The 16073-nt window shown below is 45.4% G+C and overlaps 1 protein-coding gene across 25 annotated transcripts in view; it reads right to left on the bottom strand.

Moving 5' to 3' along the window:
* Positions 1 to 4983: 4983 nt before the first annotated feature.
* Positions 4984 to 16073, bottom strand: part of LOC149318339 (kinesin-like protein KIF1A) — a 144246-nt gene continuing 133156 nt past the window's right edge. For all 25 annotated transcript variants that reach the window (XM_089509462.1, XM_089509466.1, XM_089509468.1 and 22 more), the window contains 5 exons: positions 15525 to 15649; positions 15239 to 15385; positions 14802 to 14994; positions 11137 to 11255; positions 4984 to 9994 (listed from right to left, as the gene is read on the bottom strand). In XM_089509462.1, coding sequence (XP_089365588.1) covers positions 9952 to 9994; positions 11137 to 11255; positions 14802 to 14994; positions 15239 to 15385; positions 15525 to 15649 — 627 coding nt within the window. In that variant the 3' untranslated portion in view covers positions 4984 to 9951. The remainder of the gene's footprint in view (positions 9995 to 11136; positions 11256 to 14801; positions 14995 to 15238; positions 15386 to 15524; positions 15650 to 16073) is intronic.

Here is a 16073-nt window from a genome sequence, read left to right as displayed (position 1 = left end):
AGCCTCCCAGGCCGGGAAGGGGCGCGGGGAAGCTTGGCACCGTGGCGATCGCCACAGTGCCAGGCTTCCTCCTCCTCCTCCCGGCCTGGGAGGGAGCCTAGGCTGGCTCCCAGGCCGAGAAGGGCGGGGGGAAGCCTGGCATCGCGGCGATCGCCTCGGTGCCAGGCTTCCTCCTCCTCCTCCCGGCCTGGGAGGGAGCCTAGGCCGGCTCCCAGGCCGAGAAGGGCGGGGGGAAGCCTGGCATCGCGGCGATCGCCACGGTGCCAGGCTTCCTCCTCCTCCTCCCGGCCTGGGAGGGAGCCTAGGCCGGCTCCCAGGCCGAGAAGGGCGGGGGGAAGCCTGGCATCGCGGCGATCGCCACGGTGCCAGGCTTCCTCCTCCTCCTCCCGGCCTGGGAGGGAGCCTAGGCCGGCTCCCAGGCCGAGAAGGGCGGGGGGAAGCCTGGCATCGCGGCGATCGCCACGGTGCCAGGCTTCCTCCTCCTCCTCCCGGCCTGGGAGGGAGCCTAGGCCGGCTCCCAGGCCGAGAAGGGCGGGGGGAAGCCTGGCATCGCGGCGATCGCCACGGTGCCAGGCTTCCTCCTCCTCCTCCCGGCCTGGGAGGGAGCCTAGGCCGGCTCCCAGGCCGGGAAAGAGGCGGAGGCTGCTCCTCATCGCGGCGATCGCCGCGGTGGGAAGCGGCCTGCTCCTCCTCCCGGCCTGGGAAGAAGCCTAGGCCAGCTCCCAGGCCGGGAAGGAGGCGGAGGCCGCCCCTCATCGCGGCGATCGCCGCGGTGGGAAGCGGCCTCCTCCTCCTCCCTGGCCTCATGGAGGCCTTGAGGACCCCGCGGCCGGAGCTCCGACCGCGGAGCTGCCTCGAAGGCCTCGCTGGGGCCCGGGAGGGAGCGTCTCCGTGGCTGGAGCTCCAACCGCGGAGAGCCTTCCCAGGCCTCAGCAAGGCCTTGGAGCCGCCGCGGGGCCTGAGGTGGCCGCGGTGGGCGGGGCCGTCCCGGTTTGGGCGCCAAACCGGACCGGGACCGGGACAGCACCGCCCAAACCGGGATTGTCCCGCCCCCCGGCGGGATATGGCAACCCTATGTGAAAGGGATCTAGAGTCCTAGTAGGCCACAAGCTGAACATGAGCCAACACTGATGCGGCAGCTAACAAGGCCAATGCAATTCTAGGCTGCATCAATAGAAGTACACTCATTCCTCCATACGTGCGGCTTTGATATTTGCAGATTTGATTAATCACGGATTTGATTAATGTTCTCTCTGGGAATCTCTAGGTCCTCCAGTGCAACTCTATGGTCAACTTTAACTAATAGTTGCACTGAAAGACCTAGAGATTCCTAGAGAATACTCTACTAGGTCTTTGTAGCTCCTCCAGCACAGTTCTATGGTCAGTGTCTGTCGGAAGGGCCAGCCAGTCCAGCCCCATTCTGCCATGCAGGAACTCTCAATCAAAGCATCCCCATTGACAGATGGCCATCTAGCCTCTGTTTAAAGACCTCCAAGGAAGGAGACTCCACTACACTCCGAGGGAGTTTGTTCTGTAGTGGGGGCACCCCAAATCCACAAACCCGAAGGCCCGTGGCCTGCCAGAGGACAAGCAGAGTCAAGGAGACCGAACTGGCTAGGATAAAAAACGCTTTATTTTCTTGGCCAAGGGCAGCAGCACGCACACACAGCAAGGTGGGCGTTATCAAAACTGCAGCCCCGAGGGCTTCTTGCCATCTTCTTTTATGCCCTTCTAACTCTATTTTTCCTAGCGTAAGCCAATCACAAAAGCGAAACAACATTATGTCCTACATTGTCTTTTTGGCATTACATTTGCTTGCTTGCTTGGAGCCTGGAATGTACAGAGATAACTGCGAAAGAGATACTCGGCTAAGCTAGCCTCTTCAAGGCCGCTGGTTAAACACAGGCCATTGTATTCAGAGCCCTCCAGAGGAAGGAGGGGGTGATTATGTGAGTGTGTTTGCTACGGCCACACACAGAAAGAAAGAGTAGGGGCCAACACAGCCCATTTGCACTTTACTCTGTAGGCTCAATCTATGGGCCTTCTGTAACTATTTATTCTTTTGCAAAGCAAAGTACAGAAGCAAGAAAGCATTATTATTATTGTGTCCCTATCAGTTCCACTGTCGAACAGCCCTTACTGTCAGGACGTTCCTCCGAATGTTGAGGTGGAATCTCTTTTCCTGCAGCTTGCATCCATTGTTCCGGGTCCTAGTTTCTGGAGCAGCAGAAAACAATCTAGCTCCCTCCTCAACATGACATCCCTTCAAGTATTTAAACAGGGCTATCATATCACCTCTTAACCTTCTTTTCTCCAGGCTAAACATCCCCAGCTCCCTGAGTCGTTCCTCGTAGGGCATGGTTTCCAGCCCCTTCACCATTTTAGTCGCCCTCCTTTGGACACACTCCAGTTTCTCAATGTCCTTTTTGAATTGTGGTACCCAGAACTGGACACAATATTCCAGGTGGGGCCTGACCAGAGCAGAATAGAGTGGCACTATTACTTCCCTTGTTTATCTAGACACTAGACTTCTATTGATGCAGCCTTGAATCGCATTGGCCTTCTTAGCTGCCACATCACACTGTTGGCTCATGTTTAACCTGTGGCCCAGACTTCTAGATCCCTTTCACACATATAGTCTCCTTAAGCCAGGTGTCCCCCATTCTATATCTATGCATTTCATTTTTTCTACCTAAGCAACAGGGAGAAATGTACCTTCCCATGTTAAATTTAAATTTCTTTCCCAAATTTCTTTCAAAATGACTACAATTTTTAAAGTGACGATCTAATATTATTCTATATATGAATCCAATGATACCTTTGCCTTCATTTAACATCTTTTTGGTAATCCCCTCCAATGATGTTATATTATTTTGCTTCATGTTTTTAAATATATCCTACAGCAGTTTATTTATTCTAGCTGCATGGACCCAATACTTCTTTCTAATTAAGTTGGTGATTCTCTCAACTCTCCATGGCTTACCCTCTTCATCAAGCAGGTCCCCAGGAGTTCTCACAGATCATTGCCAATGGTTCCAAGATTACATTTGCCAGCACTATGTATGCATCCTCCTGAGAAGATGCCTTTCCAAGTAAATTCCAGTAGTCCTAATAAGCCATGTTTGTGTCAAGTCCAGATGCATCTTCTCTTAGGTCTAAAACAGATGGGCAGACAGTGGCAGCTTCCGGCCACTGTGAGCGCATGGCATTTAGTCGAAACGTGTCCCTGGAGCACCCAGAAGCCGCCCCAGGGTCTCCTAAAGTGGCCCAAAAGCAGTTCCTTTGATCCATTTGAGACCACAGAAGGAGGCACCCTCGGGGCCACGGCGTATTTGCTGCGGTCCCAGGGCCTCTTGTGGCTGCTCCTTCCAGCCTGTCTATTTCGCCCCTTATTCCCAGTCGGTGATCATCACTGTCAAAGCCGATAGAGCTCACGTATATTCCTGCATGTGTATAGAATTGTCACTATTTTGCAGCCTTGCTAATGATGATCAGATACAAATGGCATTACGTAAGGATTAGCCAACCTCCATTTCAGGGCCAGATATTCTGTTTTCTAGATAGGACTGTGAGCATTAGAAGTATGTGCATCACACAATACAATTCTTTCATAGTCATGACAAAGTCGGTTTCTGAAAGTAATACTGCCTTCATTCCCGTCATTCCCAAACTGTACAATCAATGCTCATGGTTGCAGGGAGGTTAGTGTAATACCTCTGGGTAGGGTTGCCATAACCCGGTTACAACCGGGTTTTTCCCGGTTTTGGCGGCACCTGCCCGGTCACGGCACGGGTGCCGCCAAAAACCGGGAAAAGCCCGGTTGCAGCGGGGTTGCTAGGCAACCCTGGGGCCTTGCTGCCGTCCTCCTCCTCCACCGCGCATGGCCGTGCGGAGGAAAAGGAGGGCAGCGAGGCCTGGGGCGAAGGAGGCTGCAGGGAGGCGGCACCTCTTGGGCGCAGCCGCGCCAACCTCCCCGCCTCCCTGCAGCCTCCTTGCCGCCTTCCTGGTCCCTGTGGGGGCCAGGAAGGAGGCGAGGCCGTGGCGATCGCCGCCGGCCTCCTCGCCTCCTTCCTGGTCCCTGTGGGGGCCAGGAAGGAGGCGAGGCCCCGATCCTGGCCTCCGATCGCGGCGAGGCCCGGGGCCCAGGCGGGGAGGGAAAGCCTCCTTAAATGGAGGCTTTCCCTAGCCGCTTGGCCTCCGCTCCCCGCCACGATCGCGAGGGAAAATGTAGGACAAAATTTTCAAATGTAGGACACATTTTTGTGTATCCTACATTTGAAAATTTTGTCCTACATTTTTCCCGGTTTGGAGGTCCGGCGCTATGGCAACCCTACCTCTGGGGTATACTATTTTGTAAAATATTTTGGCACTGACCATCTGATATGCAAGGGCTGTGTGTGTGTGTGTGTGTACCGTATATACTCATCTATAAGTCTAAAAACCTATGACCAAAAATTGACCCTAAAAGCCCAGGTCAAATTATTTACAGGTCAGAATGGTAATGTGATTTTCTCCATGCAGTGGGAAGATAGTTTCATTTTCTTTTCGCCAAGCAGAAAGAGACCTGAGTGATTAATTGCTTTTAAACAAACAAAGACCTTCTCCTGCGTGTTGGCCATCGCTGTCTGGGTGAAGGCTGAAACCAAAGTTGAAACAAATAGCCTCAATTGGAGTTTCTCTTGCTGTAGTATGTGCCCATGCACACTCTGAAGGAGCCTCCAAGTTTTACCTTCGACTTATCCATGGATCATGGCAAAATCCATGATTTTGGCCCCAAAACCTGACCTTGACTTATAATGAGGTCAACTTATAGTCGAGTATATACGGTGTGTGTGTGTGTGTATACACACACACACATGCTCCTTAAATAATGTTTCATGTAAAAGTTTATTTTTAGGTTAAATTATATTTGAATGATGTTTAATCAAGCAGGCAATATTTAACTAAGAGAACAAGAAAAAGGTCAAGAATGCTTTGTCCAGTATTTGCATAAATGCCACATTTATTTCTTTAACTGAACAATGCCTTAAGTGTACACAAACAGTTCAAGACCCTAATTTCCAACACTCATAATTTAAGACATCAAGAAAACTAGACTCATTACTTCAGTATTGTTATTTATAACAGGTGTGCCCACAGCAATCACATATATACAAAGCAAGAGAAATGGTCTCCCAGCACTTGAAGATGATGTCACAGGAAGAACTCATGTGGACAAACTAGATAATGGAAGCACAGGCAAAATAAGATTAATAAAAAATAAAAATGTAACCACAATCTCTGTTATTATAAAGTACGATCTTGATATTGAGTCATAGCTCATGAATAAAAGAGATCCTTCATATAGATCATCCAGTACACAACAGAAAGACAGTAAGAGCATATTAAACAGTTAAATGTCTTGTGTTGTTGCAGTTGCATGTTACCACAGAGGTAAGCAATCTTCACTTAGTTCCACAGTTCTTAGCTAATTGTGCTTCTTTCACTTGTTTCTCTGCCTGTCTGTTGCTTTAAGATAATTTTAAAGTCTACTCTGGGCTAAGATGTGCCATCCTTCCAGTGGAAGGCGGTAGAGAGGGCATCTTTTTGGGAGGGTATCCTGCATTAATTTATTAGCACTGGAAAGAGTTTTACATAAATAAAACAAACGTGCCAGTTATAGTTATGGAAGATCAATCCCTCACCAATACATGATATGGAAGAGTGTTAAGTTATATCATAATATTAAATCATGTTTTTTCTTACATAACATCATTTTATCTCACCAGCCTCCACAGCGATTCAGGATAGTGTTAGTGTGAAACTGAGTAAAATTGGAAGCTCAGCCAGTTGTTATTTCATGCTGAATTTAATGGGTTCCCTTATCTACGGGGTAGAATGGTATTCCTAAAATATGAATTTAAAAAAAAGTCCAACAAAGTCATATGTGTTATGAAAGTAAATGATTTACAGAGGGTATTCAAAAATATTTACATCTCAAATTAAGATCAATTACAATAAATCAGTGGAGACTCTTCTCAGGTAGTCCAAAGACCAGTAAATGTTTGTTACTTGGTATTTTGCCAATGAATGAAGCAGTAATTTCAGAAGTAATAGATTATTAAAACAACTGGGATTATAAATTCCTGTAGCTAGTTCTTCCAAAGTATTAAAGACATCCTTCATTTACACTACGATAAGATTGCTATCACATTAGATGAACAACATGATAAATAAACTAATGTCAATTTGTTGAACTCACAGTTCACCAATGTCTTTTCAGTCATTGACCTGGATTTCTGATTTAAAAATTCCTATTTATTTCTGCTTTCAGTCAAGCTTTTAATCCCTTACTCAAGATTGTCATGTTGTCTGCAGGTTTGCTGGCCCCAGCAACACAGGAATCTGAGTGAGAAAATACTCTTTCCCAAAACTGATACCATCAAAGGACATGAACTTTAGGCTGGCTGACCTAAGCCATACCCCGTATCAGTCTGCCCTTCCCTATTATCAATCCTTCCTTGCTGTGCAGGTAATATACATATCTCCCCCCCCCCTGCATGACTGGTCAAAAACAAATGTGAACAAGGATACTGAATATTGCTTCTTCATTCATTATCACCAATATATTTAATTCTCTAACAGTTTCCTTATTTTGGCCTGAATGATAAGGGTGGTTGTACATACTGTATATTCCTCTGTTATTAGAACTGTGTTGTAATTAATGGGGCAAAGTCTACTTATCGTTGGTAAATTCTACATAGGCAGATTTTTGATAGGTACACCATCTTCTACTGAATGAATCCCATCTGTCTCTGAAGGCCTGCCTCTGCTCAGAAAGAATATTCCTCTGTAAATGAACTATTGTGATACTAAGCTTGCAGTCCTATACACACTTACCTAGAAGTGCCACTGAACACAGTAAGACTTGCTTCCAGATAAATATGTACATAATTGCACTGTAAATCTTGTTTTTTAAAGAGAAAGGCTTATACTTCATCTGCTTTTTTTTCAGGTTGGCTCCTGATAGCTGATGTTTATACTTAATCATAAAATGTGACTTAGAACGTTTTAGAGAAATGAAGATTCAGTATGGCTATATTTTGTATTATAAATTATGTTTGTAAAAATCCTCCATTCAACCCATCTGGTCTAATGCCAGTTAATGCCAATATAACTGTTTTTAATTAGTATGTTAGAGGACAGTATATCAGATACTGGTAAATGAGCAAGAATCTCCACTGATCAGAAATCAAGAATCAAGAATGACTTTTCTTGAAATTATATGCAGATCTTTGGACTTAGGGTGCTTGCAGTCAAAGAATACTTGGTAATGCTACAAAATCAATGCTTTTCTATTGTAAGCAGAATTTCAGTGTTCCTTCTACACAGTTTGCTCATCTGTGAAGAATTTCTGCTGCTATACTTCTGAATTGGTGTATTCCATGATATGAAACTAGATGGATGCAGCTTTGGGAAAGCAAAGGGGTGTTATAAGAGGACAACTGTGCCATGTGGAACACACACACCATTAAATGTAAGTGTAGAGGGTATAGCAATTCCACTGTAAACACATTGTCTGGAAGCAGCCTTAGGCTGGAAAGTAGCAATGAATAAAAGTTATCCACTAAGGCTCTTTAAAAAAAACAACTACCTCTTCTTTTTGTTTTGTTTTGCACTCAGGAAAAGTAAAGCATGCATAAATAAACAGAATTATCACTTGACAGCCTCCTGTATGGTCATCTTGACTGCACTGTAAAATAGCACTGTTTATGCAAATAAAGTTGGACATAACATTTTGAAGAACTAACCTCTGGACGGGAAAGTATGTCCTCCATACATTTAGCATATAATTCCTTAAAATGCAGAAATGGGTTTAAGAATGTTTTTGAAAGTTATGCCAGTACCAGAAAATACTAGGACTGATCTAGTAAAATGCGAGTCCATGGGGAGAATTAGCCCCTCTCCGTGGATCTGTAAGTCAGAAGGAAAATTGGAGAAAGATGGAAGTACATGCTATTTTATGGGAGATAAAATGAAGTAAAATACCACTCAGTTGTGTTGTGTCCGGTTGGCAAGAGAATCAGATGACAGACACTCTGCCATATTCATTCCAGCCACTAATCTTGTGGGTTACAAGATTATACACACCTGGACCAGCCTACTGAATCTATTTAGAAGGGCTTCATCCACCAGTCTGAGTGAGACAGGGGAGTTTATCACATGGGAGGGAAGCAACCGCATCCCGTGAATAAATGGGTATTAAATCTGTGAATATCCTGCAAGAGTGGGATTATTTTCAGACAACGTTGCACAAATTCACCATTATCCCGGCATTAACCTGTGAATAAAGTGGCCAAATCATGCCGTTTTTTATTTTTGGGATTTTCTTGAAAATAAGCAGCGGTGCAATTTGGCCACTTTATTCACAGATTAATGCTGGGATAATAGCAACGTCACACGACGTTGTCTGAAAACAATCCAGCTTTTGCGGGATAATCACAGGATTTAATACCCATTTATTCACGGGACATGTGATAAACTCCAGAATGTTATCCAATTTTGGGGTTACAGATTCCCAACTAGGTCCATGGATTGTCCCTGGATTCTTTTCTCCTTCTGTTCATCCATTTCTCTTTGCAGCATAAGAAGAACAGAATAGAACAGAACAGATTCTAAATACTAAAATGAAGAGGAATTGCCCATTTGAGAGCACACATTTCCATCAGTAGTCTAGGGTCTTCTCATTTCTTTCATTCTATGTTATGAATAATAGCTTGCATGGAAAGAATCCATCCCAGCATTCTTTTGCTAGACATCACATAAATTTACCTTCAACACCACACCTTCATTGAATTAAGAATAATAAATGCCAGTCTCAAAGTTACATGGGGCAGCATATAAGAAATAGTGATAGGCTTAAAAGGTGAAAAGCAACGCTGTGAAAAGTTGGGAGACCAAAAATGCATCACTTGTTCCCCTCCAATCTTTATTCTACTGCTTTCTCTCCCATAGAGGAAAGTATAGGATACCTGATCCCCCACCTCCCCAACAGAAGCAGTAGAAGCAGCAACTGGGATGTGGAGATTGGGAAAACAATTCCAAGGGAAAAATAGGTAGTGAAGAAAGAATTAAGTGCAACTGCCATTGCTGCTTCTTTACTCTCAAGCAGAGCCTTCCAAAATTGCTTCTCACTGGGGAGGGGGGGGGAGTAAGAATTTTGGAGGAACGTTGGACACTTTTGAATATAACATCTACTTCTGCCCATAGCCAAGTAAAATAAAATTTGGTGAGTGTGAGAAAAGAGAAAATAAGCAGGCTGGCAGCAACTGTAGTGTTCGAAATGGGGGGAAAAGGTAGCTTCACACAATGGCTGACGGGGCCCTCTTGAGCACACTTCCACATCTTTTCCTTTATGAGAAATAGGATGCAGCATCACATATGTGCGTAGGTGTGGAAAACAACACATGATAAACAGAATGTACATTTTCCAGTGAAGTAAATAGAAATAAATACTTTATAAATATAATCTCATACTACTCTTTCTTGCTCTACCAAGTAATTTTTTAAAAAATGTCAATAAGTTATGATTTATTAGCACACAATCGTATCATTTTTACCTCTTTTAAGTAACATGATTTATAACTTCCACTCCTTTGCAAGCTCCTGCCTCCAATTTAAAGATTTTTAAAATTGCTTTAAAATCAAAATAAAAAAAAGCTCTGGTTAGTGCCATTTGTCACCCAATGAAGAGATGGGTGGAAGATCACATGTGCACAATTTCAGGGCATACCAGGCTTCTAAAGTTACCATAGAAATGAATTTGGCCAATGAAGCTGTAACTCAAGATGGATCACTCTGGGGCGCAGGCATCTGGGAGATGAACAACAGGAGAGATCCAAATTTAAGAAGGGACCCTCAAACAGCACCCATTGTTTCACTTTGTTTGATGAAGCGGGTGGTTCTTTTGGGCTAAATTCTTGTCTGGGCTGTTCTTCGTCTAGATAGCTTGGATCTGTTGAAGAAGCCATGAAATAAGAGAAATGAAAGGATGGGACAGAGGGATAAGGTAGAGAAGAAATTACTCTTCAGACCCCTAACCTCAGTGGTGTCATTTAAAGTAACTGACAACCAGTTCCCCATCTACTTTCCTTGTGGTGCTGGAGAATCCAGTCCTTCCCTCCCTCAGGCTCTCTCACCACTCTGTCTTCCTAATCCATTTCAGTCTCTGACGATTTTCATACCAGTGCTTACTGTGGGGTAAGCACTGGTAAAACACTGGTAAAACGTTTAGGAAGTGTGTGTGTGTGTGTGTGTGTGTGTGTGTGTGTGTGTGAAAGCCAGACACGCTTCCTAAACATCAGGGAATTGTCTGCTTGCCTACAGCGTCCCTGAATTGTTTGGGAAGCAGCCATTTCCCATTAATGGAAACTTTGCATTGATGGGAAATGGCTGCTTTCCGTATGATTCAGGGACGCTGGAGGCAAGCATATGATTCCCTAATGTTTACCAGTGCTTTACCGCTGCTAAAACATTTAGGAAGCGTGTCAGGCTTTCACACACATGCGCTTCCTAAACGTTTTACTGTATTTTCCCAGAGGTAAAGCACTGGTATGAAAATCTTCTCTATCTCCTCCTCCCCTTTGCTACTCTTAGCCCTCCTTTTAACCTCCTCAGCTTCCATCTCTTTTAACAATTTTAACAACCAGTTCCAGCCAACCATGCAAACTGGCCAAAAGACACTAGTGTCTAACCTGCTTTCAGAAAAAGAGCATGCAGAAAAAAAGGTTTCTCTACTAAGCTGAGCAGGAGGCTTTCAAATCTGAAGATATTTTCTATACAGAAGCTGTGAGTTAGTTAATGCTGCACTTCGTCTAAGAACCAACATAGTGTAGTGGTTTAAGTACAGGACTGGGACTTTGGGAGACCAGAGTTTGAATCCATAACTGGCCATGAAAACCTACTGGGTGACCTTGAGCAAGCCATACTCTCTCAGCCACAGAGGAAGGCAAGGGCAAACTCCCTTGGAAAGAATTCTGCCAAGAAAACCAAATGATAGGTTCGCCTTGGGTGAACGTAAGTCAGAAATGACTTGAAAGCATACAACAAACACCTTTCATTCTAGTCTAGAGAGTGGCTTTTAACTTGTTTAATTACCTTATTGAGCCAGCCAGGAGAGGGTTAAATGCATATAACCAGTCGTGCATATCCTTGTCATTGCTTGCCTGCAGCAGGATCCCACGATGCTCAGTGCACACTGCGAATGTGTTGGGGGTCTGAGAGAGATAGAAAGAGGAAGAGAGATGCATCTGAGAGCAAGTAATAAAGGAGGAGGAGGGCCATGCAGTAGACTCTAAATAGCAAAAACATCACAGACCAGGCCACCTCAGAATCTATGGCTCCATACAGACAGGCCAAAATAAAGCTGCTTTGGGTTACTTGGGAGGTATGCTGTTTAAATGATGCATGCATCTGAAGAATCCGGAAGCTGCACCAAAGCTGCACTCCAGTGCTTAGGAATGGAGTGTGGCTTTGGCGCGACCTCCGGACTCTTAGGACCCATGCGTCATTTAAATAGCATACCTCCAAAGAGACCCGAAGCAGCTTTATTTTGGCAGTCTGTAACAGGCCTATGTTAGACAATGCGGCAATAGTCCCTCAGAAATTGTGTCCCTCTCTGTCTCCAAATATGTTAAGTATTTGTAAACACTCACACTGACGTGCAGTTTTGCAAATGCAGAAATCTCTTTTAACCTTTAACAGAACAGGACTGCAGTCTGTCCTCATCCTAGAAGGATCATTAGTTTTGCAAAGTGTTTACTGCTATTGATTTTAAAGCATAGAATGTTTGCCTGAGAATCATCCAGAATAGATCCAGATCTCTACCCATTTCATGTCTTAGGAGATTATCGCACTGCGTTCTGAGAACGTTCCTATCATCACGTGATGAGAACGTTCCTGGAACAGATATTACTGCATTAGTAAACTAGAACGTGATCAGAACGTGATCAGAACTGCATTTTACCGCACAGCGATTCCTGAAACCGTTCCGAGAACATATTCCACCAAGGCCGCCTCCGTCTCCTGATTGGCTGAAAGAATGACAGGCAGGGAGGCAGTGAAGCAGGCAGGCGAGCGACTGCAGTGAGGGAAGGGGTGTGTGTGAGAGAGAGAGGGGGGAAAGGAGGAGGGAGGGAAGGGAGGGAAGAAGGAGGGATCGGGAGGAAGGCAGGGAGAAAGAGAAATGAGGAGAGATGAGCCTTGCAAGTTACATCCCAAACCTCCTTTGCAAGGCTGGGAAGAAGGAGGAGCTCCATGCAGGTCTCTTCAAGCCGAAGAAAAGCAAGTTGCCAGGGAGGGGACTGGGCCAAGGGCAGAGCCCCGGCAGCCATAGCAGCTCTTTAAACCGGTTAGAAAAGAAGAGTCCTCTGCTGTCATCCCAATTCCCCATTTTGGCTGCTTGTCAGCCTTTTGCCTCCTGTGTGTGTGCGCATGTAATGTGTGCCTTCATAGAATCACAGAATCATAGAGTTGGAAGAGACCACAAGGGCCATCCAGTCCAACCCCATTCTGCCATGCAGGAAATCACAATCAAAGCATCCCCAACAGATGGCCATCCAGCCTCTGCTTAAAGACCTCCAAGGAAGGAGACTCCACTACACTCTGAGGAAAGAGTGTGTTCCACTGTCGAACAGCCCTTACTCTCAGGAAGTTCCTCCTAATATTGAAGTGGGATCTCTTTTCCTGGAGCTTGCATCCATTGCTCCGGGTCCTAGTCTCTGGAGCAGCAGAAAACAAGCTTGCTCCCTCATCAATGTAACATCCCTTCAAATATTTAAACAGGGCTATCATATCACCTCTTAATCTTCTCTTCTCCAGGCTAAACATCCCCAGCTCCTTAAGTCGTTCCTTGTAGGGCATGGTTTCCAGACCTTTCACCATTTTAGTCGCCCTCCTTTGGACACGCTCCTTTTTGAATTGTGGTGCCCAGAACTGGACACAATATTCCAGGTGGGGCCTGTGAGCTTCCCTCCCCGCTTTAATTCTTGTCTGGCTCTTTGCTATGGAATTCTGGGAGTTGTTTGCTTGCTTTTGTGTGTTGCTCCAAACAGAGGAGCTTTTGTGGGTTCCTTCCTGGAGGGAAGGAGGAGAAGGTCCTGGGCATCCCTGCCATCCTTGCCTCCTGCAGGCTGCCAGCACAGGAGCCCCGCTGGACATGACACTAGAGGCCCCCGCAGAAGCAGCCAGACCCTCTCCCTCTTGCTCTCTGCTCTGGCCCCCCTGTTTCCCTCTCTCTTTCTCTCTCTTTCCCTTCTTTCCTCTTCTCTCACTTGTCCCAACTTTCCTCCCTTCCCTCCCTCCTTCTTTCCCCCCTCACACACACACACCTTCCCTCACTGCAGTCGCTCGCCTGCCTGCCTCCCTCCCTGCCTGTCATTCTTTCAGCCAATCAGGAGACGGAGGAATGAGAGAACGGATTTGAGAACAGATAAGAATATCGCACACACCTCTGTTGGAACGTTCTCATCACGTTTCAGCTCTCTGGGAACACATTCATATCTGTACCCTCCTGGAACACATTTGGAACACATTTAAGCGTTCTGAGAACCCGATTGGAACACATACGTGCGGTATACTCAAATGCGTTCCGTTCTCATCACGTGATGAGAAAGGTCTCAGAACGCAGTGCGATAATCTCCTTTGACTCAGATCCTCTTTACATTTAAAATACTTTTGGTGCATGAGATGTTACATTTCTGCTTGCAGGTCTTATTGACAAAACTAGTTTTGTGAGGCATTTACCCTTGTCTGTCAGAGAGCTCTGGTGCCAAAACCAACGACAATTCCCAAGATTCCCTACTATTGAATATGGAGAATAGGCCGGCTCAGTTCCATCAGGGCCATCCTGAAGATAAAGCGCCCTCCCTCCATAACTGTCATCTTTCGGCCTGTGAGGGAGAGAATAGGCTGGCTCAGTTCCATCAGGGCCAGCCTGAAGAAGAAGAGCCCTCCCTCCAGTCCATCTGCCTTGGCCCAGGCCTCAGAGGGAGAGAAGAACTGCTGGACCTGATCCCCTCCCCCCCTCACCATTCCCTTCTCCTTTTGTGTCGTGTCTTTTAGATTGTAAGCCTGAGGGCAGGGAACTGTCTGTTATCCCCTCTGTTGTAAACTGCTCGGATTCCCAGTGATTGGGCGGTATATAAATAAATCCTATTATTATTATTATTATTATTATTATTATTATTATTATTATTATTGAGCCAAGACAGCTAAAGCGTTTTCAAAGTGGATTATTTCTGCAGTGTGTTTTGGATTTGTGTGCACCTCTTTATGCTAAGAGAAAGTAGCAAAATCAAGCCAGAGCTGTGGATCAAGCTGGAAAAGGACATCCTGGTGAAGCACACCTAAGTATGTTTTGGGTTCACTTGACTGTTTGTGGCACAGTAAATTTGCAACAAAACCCCTAAAACTGCTGCAAAATATGGCAGTTCTACATGTAGTCAGCATGATTTCCAAGCATATTTAACAAATGGAGTATATTCTAATTAGCACAATTGTGTGGTACCTCCTTGAGCAAAACTATGGAAACTAACAAGGAGGCTAAATGTAGCTGTTCAAAATCAAATCTGGTCAAAAGATTTAGCTTCTAAATTCTCTTACATTCTGTTGTCCTCCTCTTCTGTAATTTGCAATCTTTTGGGCGTCTGGAAAGACAATTGCTATGGTCTCTTATTTCTGTTACAGCTCCATCTTTAACACGCTAATAATCTATTCAGGCTGTGGGCTCTTTCATTTTGCCTAATCTGTGAATTTGTTCTTACTTTCAGCATGGCCTGCTGGTCCTCACTGTATTCCACCTGAGCTGATGAGAGATTGAGAACTGCCCTCTCCACCGAGTCCTTGTCACTGTTGTAGATGTAGACATAGGGGCGTCTCACCACCACATAGCGCTTCACCCAGCCATTTGTATGAGGCTCCAAGAAGTGTAGATAGCCTTTTCTGGAGACAATGGGGCTGCGGAAGATATACTTTTTTAGTAATTGTTCAAAAACTGCACAGTGTACATTATACCATACTGGTAACTGGAAATTTTTAATGCCATGAAGAATTTTGCCTTTGTTCAGGACTCACCGATCTTTAAAAAAAATTAACTGCTTTATTTATTATTTATTAACTGGATGCAAGTAACTTTTGGGGGAAGGGGGGGAGGTTCCTTGACACCTGAAAAAACGCAGAGTAGTGGCCCACAATGAATTACCTGACTCTAATCTCTTGAATGTCAGGGACCAAAAGGCGCTGGGTCTCCTTTTCATCCTCAGGCCCACAGGTGGGGGATTTCTTTTGTTCTCCTTCAATTGTGGATTCAGATTCAGGGCTGTCCACCCTGGAAGAGAGCTGGAGAGGTCTGTTGGAGAAAGGCAGATATGAAACTTCATTACATTTTGACCTTTCTTAATAATGAAGGTGACACAAGCTCTGAAACTGCACATATAACTCTGACTGCAAAGCAGGTTTAAAAGTCTTAGTTATGCCACTTGTCTCACCTGGCATCTGTGGCAGTGTACCGTCCTTCAACCAGTGATGGGCAAGTGGAAGAGGGGGTCAAAGTATTTCCACCAAGAGCTGGCATGGAAGGGTCTCTCATCAGAGTCACTGACATTTCAGACAGCTGTATAAAAAGAATCCATCATTAGAGTTGCTTCCTTTACAAGAAGGGAATACAAAAGAATGCATATACAGTTGGCCTTTCCCTTATGTGGGTGATCTGTTCCAGAACCCACCGCATAAGGGAAATACAGTGTAAACTCAAGCCCCATTAGAAACAATGAGGCTCGTTCCCACAGCACACACCTGGGGCACCACATTGTTTCTTCCAGGGCGCGGGAGAAGCCTTTCCAGTGTTGCTTCCAGTGTATGCTGGAAGCTGCGTATAGCACACTTGCGTGTGATGCGGGCGCACTGTATAATACTTCCTATTCTCAGGATGAGGATCATTTTTAGATTTGGTGGGATTTTATTGCTGTCAGGGGGGCCAGAGTCTAGTCTTTGGCTGTGTATGGGTTACTCTTGTCTTTCGACAAGTAATCTATGTG

Source organism: Sceloporus occidentalis, unplaced genomic scaffold, assembly GCF_023333645.1.
Source record: "Sceloporus occidentalis isolate IW3139 unplaced genomic scaffold, rSceOcc1.0.p SCAF_2, whole genome shotgun sequence".
Taxonomy (NCBI): Eukaryota; Metazoa; Chordata; class Lepidosauria; order Squamata; family Phrynosomatidae; genus Sceloporus; species Sceloporus occidentalis.
Note: the sequence above shows the minus strand (reverse complement) of the source record. Positions and strands in the feature narration are given on the sequence as shown.